The sequence below is a fragment of the Parasteatoda tepidariorum genome, chromosome 1, assembly GCF_043381705.1.
Source record: "Parasteatoda tepidariorum isolate YZ-2023 chromosome 1, CAS_Ptep_4.0, whole genome shotgun sequence".
Taxonomy (NCBI): domain Eukaryota; kingdom Metazoa; phylum Arthropoda; class Arachnida; order Araneae; family Theridiidae; genus Parasteatoda; species Parasteatoda tepidariorum.
This window is the reverse complement of record NC_092204.1, coordinates 76,177,526-76,191,978: the sequence shown is the minus strand read 5'-3', so window position 1 is coordinate 76,191,978 and position 14,453 is coordinate 76,177,526. Positions and strand designations below refer to the sequence as shown.

Genomic DNA, 14,453 nt, shown 5'->3' with positions numbered 1-14,453 from the left:
TAGTTTGCAAAATGTTATAAGTTAGTAAGAATTGTCTGGCAACAGGATCGTCTGATTTGTTTACAAACTTTCGTGTTTTTAAAATTGAATGGTTACTCTATTAAATTTTAAAATTGTGTAGAATTTTCAAAAGATCATGACAAGTAAAAGGAAAGCTACGGATAGCCAAGGGCCAAATAGTGATTTTTGCGATTTTCTACTTGGTATATAGTCATAAATTACCTAAATTCGAGATTTATGTTTTAATATTTTACATACGTAGTGAAGCTGGTTCTTGATTTGAGTTAACTATTTAATTTGCTACGCTATACTGGAAAAAATATGCAACTAACTGGTGCGAAATTGGGACATTAAATAAAGACAAAGAATTGGAAACAGTGGCGTACGCAGAATTTTTTCAAGGGGGGTGTTCATAATTTTCTGAAACTACTAAAAGAAATTCGAGTCTGTAATAAAGCACTATTATTTCCCTAATTTAGACAGCTAGACAATTTTGACTTTCTATTTAGACAGCATTGTTTAGTTAAAGTTTGATTTGATTTTTTAAGTTTAGGAACATAATGTAATATCTTCTGAAAAAAGTCCAATGTCAAATGGGTGGGAAGTAACACTTTGAGGACCACTTTCACATTCATCAGATTTTGTTATGCTAGACACGTTTTTTTCAACGGAAGTATCACATTTCTGTACAACAGAAAAACTTACATTGGTACTAGATGCTGTCACCTCATTAATTTCAGGTCGTGATTTTTTCTCAAAATAATTAAAAATTGTTAAATTATTGCGTTTTGACATTCTATAGATCCAAGAACAGCGAATATATGTAAATATATATATATATTGGCACAGAAATATCCGCTATGCTAGGATCTCAAAGTTTCGAGCTGGAATGAATAACTTCAACGAGCACAGTATCTTCAATGGTATTGTTACTGATTTTTTCACTAGTCGAATTAGTGGCAACGACGGGTTCGGTGATTGAATGAACTTTTTGTTAAGACAAAACGAAACAGATTTAACGACAAGCTCTGAAAGACAAACGCCAGAGATAACTCTTAGTCTGACTAACTAACTCCACTGTACTCTGTTTCCCCTTTTATATAATTTTTCACCGCATCTCCAAAATGTCTCTAAGATGAATTGTCTCTAAGACGAATTGTCTCTATACCTCCGAATTGTCTCTAAGACGACAGAACGTCTAGGATTCCAGAATCATCGTGTAAAGACCTCGAGAATGACAGCTAGTCTCGAAAACTATACTGGCAGGACAGAAAGGAACCAGTCCGTAACAGTATCACGTGAATTTGGTTTCAAAAGTGCAACCCTATTATAGTAAATGTTTTTTCAGTATTCTGAGAAATGCCGTGAGAAAAAAAAGTAGGCATAAGGCAATTAAAAATATATAGTCTTAAAAAAAAATAGCACGCATAATTTCTACTAAAATTTTTATTTTTGCCATTTTATCTGAGCTCAAGGGGGGTGTTTAAACCCCTCCCTTACGTATGCCACTGATTGGAAACTACCGTCATATTGTATGTAAAACTTTCAGAGTGAATTAGCTATATTTTTCATAACTAATTATTGAAATGAATTACTTAACAAAATACCTAGTTTCTTTATTATTTAACAATGCTTATGAAATTATTTTCTTCTGTAACAATTTTTCATAGAATATTATCAATTATTGTTGTTGAACTTTGGATTAGGGCATTAAGAAGAGAGAGAATTAAAAACTTCCCTCATTCTATTTGGAACATTCAAGGGAATCAGTTAGATTTGCCGATTGCCATAACCACCTATTGAAATGAATTACTTTTCGAAATATCGAATTTCCTTTTCTTTTTTTTTTTCCTTCTTTTTTTAAACAATGAACTATTTGTCAAAACTTGTTTTCTAATTTTTTAACTATTCTTATACAATTATTTTCAGCTGTTACTATTTGTGCTTTAATATTACAAATTAAAGTTACTAAACTTTAATTTCAGAGCTTGCTGATTATGAAAGAAATGTCAACAGAAATATTCATAAGTATAATGCTTATCGTACAGCAGCTAGTTCTCTTTCAAAGCATCCAGTTAGAATTAAGAGTGGCAAAGAAGCTAGAGAGTTGGTAAGAACCTAATAAATTTTCTTGTAATTTTTAAAAATTTTTTTCCTTCCAATATTTACATATCATAATTTACAGTATATATTTCAAACTATCATATTTACTTGTTTCACATTATTACTTACTTTTGATTTTTATATTATTGTAAACTATTATAATTCATTTTATTTAGAAAGGAGTTGGAGAAAAAATTGCTGATAAAATAGATGAATTTATCTCCAGTGGGAAGCTTCGAAAATTAGAAGAGGTTGTTAAAGTATATTTACTATTCAACTAAATTTTATTATAATAGTATTGTTAAATTAATATTTTTTTTTAATCTGCGTGCAAAGATCAGGAAGGATGATACTAGTCAAGCTATAACCTTACTGACGAAAATTTCTGGTATTGGGTAAGCAGTTATTTTTATGCACTCAATCAATTAAAAATGTAATTTTTACTGTATTTTTCATTTTATAATTATATACACTTTAAAATTTTTTGTAATAATCTTTATAAAAATGTTCTTTTAAATTTGTTGTTTGTTGTTCAGTGAAATATAGATGAAAATGTTTCAAAATGCCTTATCCCTTGTTTTTTTTTTTTTTTTTTTTTTTTTTTTTTTTTTTTGGCTTAACCTGAACAATCTGTAATCTGATTTAATTTTTTTAATGCTAAAACTTTTGATATTTTGTTTATTATTATCTATATTTAGTAAAGAGTGATAAATATGTCTTGTTATCTTTTAAAGACTGTAAATTCTTTTTAATTAATTTTCATTTTTTTTTTAAAAAAAGAAATATTTTAATTTCTTTTAATGCTAAAACTTTATAAAAATATGTCTAGCTCCCTGTTCCGTTTCGCTATATAAAGTTCTAAAAACTATTACATTTGTCTTTATTTGATATTTAATGCCAAAACTATAATTTTTAACTGTAGATTACGAGATTATATTTAGAGAATTAGATAGAGAAAATAATTTATAAAACTAAAGAAATCAATGATTTCTATGTATCAAAAATTCAAATCTTTTTTGTTTATTTCTTTTGCTTTTTTTAGGGGTGCTAGAATGGGAGGTCAGGTGAGGTCATTGTGACCTTTTGAAATTTTTTTTTAAATTAGGGAATTTTCTTTGATATTTAGTAAGTTTGGACAATTGTATATTTTGCCAAATGTGTTTCAAATTGTGATTTTGCAAAGAAAAGGTCATTCAACAAAAATTGCCCTTTTCACTATTGCAAATTCTTTTAGCAATTTCATTGAAAGATAAAATTTAGCTAGCTTTGTAATTAATGCTTTTTCATTTAAGACATTGTTGCTAATGGGTTTATGATTTGCAAATGCATGAGTTTCAATAATTATTTTGCTTCTATGAATAAATATATGCATAAAATATGAACCTTTTTTAGACCTGCTGCAGCACAGAAATTAGTTAAAGAAGGAATAATGAATATTGAAGGTAAAATATTTATTCTTGGAATCAGTGTTTGAAAATTGTTTTGTTTGTTATTGTAATTAACAAATAGTAAAAAGCGTTCGGAATTTTGCCTCTTATTAATGGAAAATATTTTCTGCTAATGCCTTCACCAATATTTCAAATCATAAACAATACACAATGGTAAAACATATTGTTAAAATCAGAGAGTTTTGATTCAACTCTCGCAAAAATCATAAACAATACACAATGGTAAAACTTATTTGTTAAAATCAAAGATTTTTGATACAATTCTAGCAACATTATACCATTCAGGAAATAAATGATTTGTTTTCTTAGCTTCAAACAAATAGTAGCTAGGTAGATTATTTTACTAATTTGGTCCTTTCTCTGAAACTTTGAATTATTAGGTTTCATTTCCTAAAAATTTCATAATTTCTTTTTGGCACTTTATAAATTTTCTTCAGTAAAATTTTTTTTTTTATGAATAAAATATTTATTCTCTACAAAAAAATATTATATAAGTACAAAATGTATATTGTGAGTAAAAATTGTATAATTGTAATTTTATATTAAAAAAGGACTAAAGATTAAGTACTGAATATTAAAATTTTCCTATTTCAAGTAAGCATATTAACCTTTACCTTGATGACGAAAAATCGTTTTTAAGATTGATTACTTTTCATCTTTTTTATCATTAAATCTATATTTGTTTTTTAATTCTAATTTTCGCATCACATTTGCATCACATTTAACTCAGTCTTTTTTATTAAAAAAATTATAACTTTCTAGATTTAAAGAAAAACACAGAAAAACTTAATCATCACCAGAAAATTGGCTTAAAGTGAGTTTTAAATTGTTTTTGTAAGTTTTAATGTTAATTATTTTCTATGTTTTTATATTTGTGTTTTTTTTATCTTAGATATTTTGAAGATTTTGAGAAAAAAATTCCTCGTGAAGAAATGGAAGTTTTAGAAGTATGTTATTTATATTTCATGTATAGTGGGCAAAAAAAAATAATGTCATCAGGGGTCTGTCCAGGCCAAATTTACTACCGTTTAGCGGTACCTTCACAAATTCAATTTTAGGAAAAACGGTAGTTTCACAAAATACTTTTTCTTAAAATTTTATTTTTGTATCCCTTAAGAAACGATAAATCCATCTTTTTGTGTTGATTTTTTAATATAATTTTTAATTTTTCACAAATTATGTCTAAATTTTCACAAAATAGGTACCTCTCAAAAAAACCTAGACAGACCCCTGGTCATTCTGAATAACTTATGATCTTTTGATCAGATTTTCATGTACTAAGATTTAATCTTAATGGTTTTGAGTTTAGACTTCAAATATTCTAATTGGTTTATGTTGCCTATGAATTGAAACACGAAAACATTTTTTCTTTGATTCATTACTTTTGTTTTCTTTTATGGATTTGAGTTTTTCTCCCTAAAACAGGGGAGAGGAATACGACAGAAAGTTTAATCCCATGAATGTTAATTTTACATTGTGTTACTATGCCTCTCTGCAGCAATTTAACTAAATGTTCGTTATTCAATTTATTTGTGTACATAAACATTTTGAATTGTTAACTTAAAAAATTCTTTCTGCATACTCTAAATCTAAAACTTATCAATTTAGAATGACAAAATTAAAACTTTGAATGAAATCAGTTAAATAGTTCCTAATCAATCGCTTAAATAGTTCCTAAGCAATAAAGCTGTCAAAAAAGTTTAATATTTAAAGTTAGTTAAATATTCTTGGAAAATAATGAACTAATTTCATAATTTTTTTTTTTGAATTTTAATTCCAAAAAATTAGATTTGATTTAAAATTAGATTAGCAAAAAATTTTCTACTGGACAATTTAAAGCTTTTTCTATTGTGAAACCTTGCTTTCGTAGGCACTCTTGGGACCGAAAAATGATCTGTTTACAAGACTTGTCCATTTACGAAAGCGTAGACTAATAACAAATAATACATAAATATGGTTTGTTTTTAGAATAGTACATAAATTGTTTTTAGAATAATTTCAATGATTTAGAAATAATTAAATAACAATTTACATTGATATTTACTTAGTACAGAATGAATTGACAAAGAAATTTTTTATATATACATGTCTTTGTTTTGTATTAATCCAGTTGAAAAGAAAGATGTGATACAAGTTTATTTTTAATCATATGCCACTTCCCTAGTCAGTTCCAATCAATAGGTTTGCTTCTAACACCTCCTCATTGCTCGATAAGAAAGTTGCAATAACTCCTTAAAGGTAAAGCTCCTATGAAGTATAGACCAAAAAAGAATGTGACATTACTTACCTGTAAGGCACCAGGAACTATGGAGTTGTTGCATTTATATCATATGTTCAAGAGTCTGAATAAATGTTTGAGTTATATGAACACACACATAAATAAATTTTTTGTTTTTCTTCTTTTTCTTTTTTATACCCAGCCCTGTTAAATACAGGGGTCAAATTGATTACAAGAAAAGTATTTTCTGTGGGGAAAGGATATCGAGAGTATTTAATGCTTCATTCCAACTTGTGGGGTCTTAAAACCTGTGTAGTCTAGATAAAAAAAATCAAAAGACAATGCTGTCCAAAATATTTCATGTGAGCAGTATCATTTTCTCTCTTCAAAGATAAAGGTGACAGGAGAATGATTGATTCTTATTAGTGAAATAGCTTTACAATATTTTTAGTTATGGATGAGAGTCAAAAAATTTACATGCTTTAAAAAATGGTGAATATATATATATATATGGAATTTAAAGAAAATTAGTTTTTTTTCTCTCTTAAATTTAGAATGTCCGCAATGAGAAATCTTCGTTTTGTGAGAGTGTCTGTAACCTGATTTTATTGTATCATTGTTAAAAAAAATTTAATTATATTTTTGCTTGGAATTTTCTTTGAATGAGTTTTATAATTGTATGCAAAAATAGTTCTAGAGATGTAATAAAACATATAAAAATTTACGTCTAGGATTTCAAATATTTTACCACTCTTAAACCGTTTTTTTTTCCTATTGTGACTGTTCTTATAATGTAAGTATCAAAAATCTGAATCCATCAGCAAAAAAAAAGTATGTTCATTTGTACATTTTGTAACCTAATTTATAGCTATCATGGAATATGGTAACACAAAACAGTTAAAAATTGAATCTTAGTGCATAAAAATCTGATCAATTAATCAAAAGTTATTGGGAGTGATGCCTTTTTTTCATTTGGCTCACTGTACTGAAAATAAATGTGTAGTTTAAAATCTCATTAAAATGTCAATTGATTCTTTTCTGATTATAGAAAAAAATCATAGAACTTTGCAAACAAGCTGATAAAGACTATCTTGTTACCATATGTGGGAGCTATCGGAGAGGTAATCTCCTTTCATTTAATTGAAATAAACGTTTTCATTGAACATGTATGAAGAAAAAAAATCTGTACTAACGAACTAACTAAAGTAAGTTGTTTGATAATTATAGAGCAATTCCGTCAGACTTAGGAAACTATGGTTTCTTAAGGACCCAAGTTTAGGACCATATTTCTGGGTTCCTTTTTACTGAAAGTGGGTCTCTATTTAAAATATAAATTCTCTACTTTTTTTACCCATCTCTTAAGGTTCACATTTATAAATCTATTTATTGATAAACAAATCAAATATTTCAAAACAAGAAGAGTTAGTCGACTTTTAATTAGGACTGATCAAAAGCTGCATCAAGGAAAAACAATGATGTAAATTGATACTGAGAATTCTTCTAATTTTCTCTTTCAGCTATTAATAAAAAGAATTTTTCTTATAAAGTTTTGTTGACAACATAAATCTACTGGCATGATTTTTTTCCCTTCTATGGAATTATATTCCCGAGGAGCATGTAATAACTTGTTTTTTTGCATCTTCTCAACAATTTTTTATGTATACGAGACATAGTGAGAGTTAGTTGTATTTCTATGTAATCTGATTTATGCAAGTGCAAGTAATTTTTTGCTTGTATTTGAATGAATAACTGACATATATCTGAAATTTTATTTTTTACAAAAAGAAATAGATGTGTTATAAATTCTTTGCATAAAATATATCTTTAAATTAAAATGCTTTTAAAACTATCTGATTTCTCAAAAAAAGTAAAACTTATTTTAAAAAAAAAGGGATATCAGTCTTTTGATGGTTTTTAACCTTTGGCTATAAACAAGGGTGATTGTATTTCCGGTGTACCCCCGAATCCCGGGTTTCGTATCATTCTTCCAGGTCTGAAAACTAGAAACAGGGCATGTGATTTTTCCTCGAACATCGCAGAATTCCGTATATCTTAAGACCATTGGTTTGCAGACTTCCTCAAATCAAAAACTTATAATCCGACAAAATTTTTAAACTTTTGCTATATCCTGTTAACAAGTGGCTTACATACATGTGATTCTTTCGCCAATTTGATTCTTTTGGCTTTCCAGATTTTTTGGGATATTTGGAACTGTGCAGAAATCTACTAATATCGCGATTCTTATTTACGAGATTTTAAATCAAACATCGATTTTCATATTTTCCTGTTTTAAAAGATCCGTTGCGATTCATGTTCATGCATTTTAAAAATCGTACATCGCGATTCCTATTCACGTGATTTAATAATCCAATATCGTGATTTGTACTTCTCATTTTCAAAACCCTGTATCGCCATTCCTATTCACACGAATTAAAAATTCAGTGTCACAATTCATATTCACGATTTTTAAAACCCAATGTTGTGATTCGTATTTTTATGATTGTATTATCAAACATCGATTTTCGAATTTATACGTGATTTAAAAACTATGCATTCGTGTTCATGTGATCAAAAAACTTATGCATCATGATTCATAAGTAAGCGATTTAAAAGTTTAATATCGCAATTTGTTGTACCGCGTTTTTGAATTCCAGTACTGTGATTCATAGGCATGCGATTTTTAAATTCAATATCGGGATTCATATTCATAATTTTTTAATATCCAGTTTTTTTTTTCACGATTTTTGTAAGAAAGTAAGTTTTTTCTTGAATTATTTGCTGTGAAAAATGTAATATTCTTCTTTAGTTGGTAATTTAATTGTAAATGTTAATTTAAAAAAATTATGTTAAATGGGAAACATACATAAATTGATATCTTGATAGCGATTTTTTGCACATAAAGTTTTTAGAGTTTTTCAATTTGTGTCACAATTACCACTGTGAAATTTTTCTTCCCCCATTTTTCATAATATAGTATAGCCTTGATTGACCATTTTTCATGGGACCATTTATTGTGAACAATAGATATGGGAAAACAAGTTCAATGTAGGTCAATATAAAATATCAAGTAATGACTTGCAATTGTATAAAAAGTATTAGATAAGTAATGAATTAAAAATTTTTTAATTTTATTATGAGTATAAGAAATTTTAATTGAAAAAAAAATATGGACTTGCCTCAAAACTGTATCTGCCTGATTGTTATCCACTTGTAGTATACAAAGAATTAAGAAAACATTATTGACCGACAATAATAATTTAAATTTATAAGAGATTAGATAACGATATTGTTTTAAATATCTATTTAAAATTTTCTATGATATGATTATGTGGGAAATTATAGTATTTGTTAACTTTATTGCAGTTATACTTAATATCTAATTATTTATCCAATTTTAGGCTTAAAAGAAAGTGGGGATATAGATGTTCTTGTTACTCACCCTAGCTACTCATCTACTGATCCTAAAAAAGTTAGTTTATTATTATTAAAATTATTGCATAAAAGTGTTTCATTGATGTTTTTATTTATTGATACTGGTAAGATAAATGTATTTGACATCTTCAAGCTAATAATAAAATCAAGTTTAAAATTATATATATTGTGAATTGTTTGTTAGCTCTTGGACTAATTTTATATTTAAGTTGGACCATATTTATGTTTGTTCATTTTTTAAAAGAAGTTCATATTTTTTGTAAATATGAATTCAGTAACTTGCATTTATTTGATTTTTATTGTAAATTCCTTACAAAATATTCTACAGTTGTTTTTCTATCTTTTAGTCTTAGTATATACATTGAGATCTACTTAATAGAATGAAGATCTATATTTAGTTAAGTGATGAGACATAATTTTCACTATGTTCCATTTTGGCAAATATTAAAAACATGCTGATAAAGTACATTTTGTCTCTAAATTTCAGCCTAAACTTTTAAAGGAAATCATTGAAAAAATGGAGAAGGCTCAATTTGTTAAAGAAACATTATCTTTGGGTGATGCAAAGTTTATGGTATACATATTTTGATTACTTATTATAAAAATTCTGCTGCTATATAATTTTGTGGCTTATAATTGCAATTTTTACTTCCTTAAAACTTTCATAATTTTATTAAAAATGGATGTAGTTTCTACGTAAATATATTTATTGCTTTTCACTCAAATTTTTTTCTAGTAATTTATAAAATGATTAGGAACAAATCAAGAATAGTTGACGTATATTATACTTTCTTTTTTTTAAAAGATCAAATTTGTATAAATAATTAGCAAATATTAATTCTTTTGATATTTTAATGAATATAATAATAGTATGATAAAATTTATGTTGGAACATATATTTGTATTTTTAAAATATAGCATATTTTGATGACTTTAAAATAACAAATTTGTATATTATTCTATGATTATCCAGAAGTATTTCAGCTGCAAAAAATATATCTAAAATGGAAGTTTATTTTTAATAACCTATTACTTATAGGGTGTTTGTTGCCTGCAAGACGACTATCCATTTCGAAGAATAGACATAAGGTAATTAATATTTCAGTTTTTAAGCCTCTTGCCTTATTTCAAGTTGAATTCTCCTCTCCAAAGCAAAACTAGCTACCCCATTTTATTTGATAGCTAAACAGTCGATAAGGGACAAATAATCCCCCTAGAAAAACAGCCAGTGGGTAAAAATGAGTTACTGTCTTGTACATTTTGTGCAGCAGCTTTTAGTTTATTTGTAAAGCTGTCAACTTGTATGATCTTTGAGGAAAATATTTCTTAGTGGTAGCAACAATCGTGTGTTTAAGTATAAAACTCAATTTTTAGAATTTCAACAAAAATTGCTTTCCTCACGAGGGCAAATCAAATATTCATGCTTATGTAGGTAAAGATCTATTTGTTAGGTAGTTGAGTTTTAAAGTGTTTGCAAAGTAGTTTTATCTTTGCTACTTGATCTTTTGAAAATTAATCTTTCTTAATGTTTATACAAGGTGGCAGCTATGTGCATGTATAAAGTGTTTTCTATTTGTTTGTTTAATTTTTTTGCATCTTTGTGTTATATATTTTTTTTGCTGCAGTATTCAAATTTCTTGATATTATAAATACCCATGTTTATATGATGTTACACAGATAAAAATTTTATTCCTTTTAAAGTTTGCCTCTGGTTGATAGGAGATTTCTGATATTAGATTATATTTAGTGATTGATTTTTCTTAATAAGAGATCACATTTACAGATATTTAAGGAATCATATTGTCATTTTCCTAAATATTGATACTAAATTTTTTTTTTTGTATTAAGCAACTAATCTATAATTGAATAGCCATTTTTGCTCAAAAATATAATGTTTTTTCGTCTTTATTTTAAAGTGCCTAATTGCCTGAAATTTAAATGCTTAATTGTGTTTGACGCAGTAGCACAGCAGGCTCATCTGTAACTTTTATTTTGGGTAAAAAGCTGGGAATCATGACTTAAATCCTTATACAGGACAAATAATCCCAAGACATGATGGATAAGAGCAAAAACTGGTCAGAAAATCATTTCATTCTAGCTAATTTTTGAGAGAAGAATTAAATATTACTAACTACCAAGATTTTTTTTAAGTTACAACATGTATATTAGACCCTAGAAAAAGTAAATTGTGAAGAATAGTTAATATTTTAGAATAGTTAGAGCTTATTTTACTCCTCCCAAAAGCTAGCTATAAATGGTTTTACTACCAGTTTTTTTCTCTTTACCATCTCACTTTCCGACTTGTTCCTAAAATTCTAGAGTGGGTGCATTTAAAAATAAAATCGTCATTGTATTAATAATTAATGACCATGGAGATTGTTGTGTGGTATATTTTAATATTTTTGTTGTAAACTACAAATATGTTTGCAATTTTCAGAATTTTTCCTAATGATCAATATTTTTGTGCTACACTCTATTTTACGGGAAGCAATCTATTCAACCAACAAATGAGAAGTCATGCAATTGAAAAAGGATTTACATTAAATGAATATTGCATTCGACCAATCGGGAGCAGAGGTATTTTTCATACTTCTTAGTATAATTTTAAATATGTTGTGTGATTTTATTTTTGAAAATGAATTCTAATTTATTATATATATGTATTTATTATATAAAACTATAATTATACCATAATTGGAATCTTTAAAAAGATTTAAAACAATAAAATCATAGAAATTCACTAGATAGAAAGGAAGTTTCTAGTTTTTAATGTGAGATTAATTTATGTCTTTAAAGTTGAATTTATTACTTATGTCAGTAAATATGTGAGTTAGTAAAATAATTTTCAATATAACTCTTTTATTCCCAATATTTTGTAACTCATGAATACTTTAGATCGATGATCTTGATAGTATATATTGTTACGTAAATATATTTTGTTACATAAATAGTAGTGTTTTAACTGCATTTGTTAGTTTGGAACTCTTAGATTGACAATTCTGTATAATATCCCCTAGTATTTTTTGTAAGTGTATTTTGGTATTTAAAGTCATTGCAAAAACAAAATGAAGCTACAGAACACATTATTGATATCTTTAATTAAGTTATATATTAAAAATGAAATTCTTTCTTTCTAATCATAAATTTCTTTCAGGAGTAATTATTTTAATTTTCAGTACTTTTTTAAAATTATATTTTCTGTAGTGTTTTAAATATGTTCAAATTTGTTGAGAATCCTAAATGTGCAAATTAATGGTGCTTCAAGATAATTTTGCTTCCACTCAATTGAAACTGAATTGAAATTATTATAAAAATCTCACAATTAGAAAGTCAAAACATCTTACTTAACACTATGGAGAATACAAATTTAAATTATCTTTAATAAATTAAAATTATGAACTCTCCTCCGGAACAAGTTGCTGTATTGCATTTATACTGTGCTATATGGTGCATTATTGTGTTATGGTGCATTTGCTGTATTATAGGGTGCATTTATTGTGTTATAGGGTGCATTTATTGTGTTAAGTATAATGGTTTAAAATTCTTGTTTTGGTCTTGATACAATAAAATTTTTTATTCCAGCTATTATATTCCTGTTATAATAAGTTCTAAACTGTTTAAATATTATTTTTTTTAAATTAAAGGCATCTCTTAATTTTTTTCCAAGGTAATCCAGGAGAATCTCTACCTGTGTCTTCAGAAAAAGAAATATTTGAATACATTGACTACCCTTATAAAGAACCACATGAAAGAAACATTTAGAATTATAATAAAAAGAGAAAAAAGTTTTAATAAAAGAACAATTTTCTTATTGCATTACGCCATGATTTTTTTATTTTTAATTTACTCTATTTTCAGTTCATATTTTAATGAAAATATATATTTTATAGTGATAAGAGATTATTCTTTTCTATAATACATTATGTTAAAAAAAATATTTTTACTTTAAGGAATTATCTATTTATTTACTGTAAGCTGAAGCATGAAATCTATTTACTATAACTTATTGTGTTTTATAAAAATGCATTTTGTTTAAGGGGTTGTCCACCATTGTGTTGTAAAAAGTTGAGACTTGATATTCCTTTATTTTATTGTGAACAAAAATGCTATCATCTTTAAGAATTATGCATTTATTTACTCTAGCATGACATTTCTTTACTATAACTTTATGTATTACAAAAATGTGTTTGTAATAAGGAATTACTTATTTGTTATAATAAGCGAGAGCTTGATAATTCTGTTATGTTATGTTTTTCAAAATAAATTTTGAGACCATAAAACTGATGCTAATTTCCCCATGTTGCTTTAAACCTTAAATTTTATAACCATTACATTAAAAATGCTCTAGAGATTTGCAATGCATTTAATTCTATTTTAACATCATATATGATTTAGATAAAGATAATCTTAAACAACTTTGTTTGGTTAAACTTACCTTTTCATAACTTCCATTTTTTCAAGCAAACATTAGAATTATTAAATTTTTAATCTTTGAAAGCTTTTTTGTACATGACATTTTTTGTGTAAAAAGGGGTAACTTATATTTCCAGTTTATACTTTTTTTACTCCTCCAAATAACAAAGCTTCTTGGACATTTCATGAACCTTTAACATATATATATATATATAATCAAAACTTTAAAAACTAGTTGTACTTCTATTTCTTTTAAACCACAAGTTTTAGATTTTATATTATGTAACAAAAATTTGTAGAAGTTTGAGAGATAGTATTTTAAATAAGTGATTCAACATGAATTTTTAAATTGTAGAAAACTTCAGATAAAAGAATACCTAATTTAAAAACATTTGTTTCATAGGAATTTTCTTTCAAAGTACAATTCAATTTATATTTTAATAAAACTGGAAGTTGTAAAAGATTCCATGACAGGTTTTGAAAAAAAGCAAATGAAATATGTTAGTTTTTTCTCTATTTTTAAATAAGAAATTTAGAGAAATTATCTAAGAAAAATGCTAAAACAATTTTTGAATTTTGCTTAATTTACAACATATTATTAAAGTGTATGAATCTGTACTTTGTTTGACACTAAAAGCTTAAAATTGAAAATGAAAAAATCTTCAAAAAACTGTTATTGTGCTATTTGGCAAGTTATGAGATGAATTCTCAGTGAGGTTGCTTTTTGTTAGATTGGGATTTTATATCGTGATTGCTACAGAGATGAATCATTTTCTCAAAAATTGTTTTCTTCTCTTTTGAATTTAATTATTTTTGAATGAGAGCATGGAATGACATTT

The 14,453-nt window shown here is 26.3% G+C and overlaps 1 protein-coding gene across 1 annotated transcript; it reads left to right on the top strand.

The window, feature by feature from the left end:
• Positions 1-42: 42 nt before the first annotated feature.
• On the top strand, positions 43-14,003 carry LOC107453458 (DNA polymerase beta). Its single transcript, XM_043046719.2, has 13 exons — positions 43-203; positions 1,986-2,110; positions 2,280-2,354; positions 2,440-2,498; positions 3,496-3,545; positions 4,314-4,365; positions 4,444-4,498; positions 6,818-6,890; positions 9,168-9,238; positions 9,689-9,775; positions 10,241-10,290; positions 11,639-11,778; positions 12,869-14,003. Exons 1-13 carry the CDS (start codon positions 137-139, stop codon positions 12,961-12,963), a joined length of 999 nt encoding a protein of 332 aa, XP_042902653.1. The 5' UTR covers positions 43-136; the 3' UTR covers positions 12,964-14,003.
• The last annotated feature ends 450 nt before the right edge of the window (positions 14,004-14,453 follow it).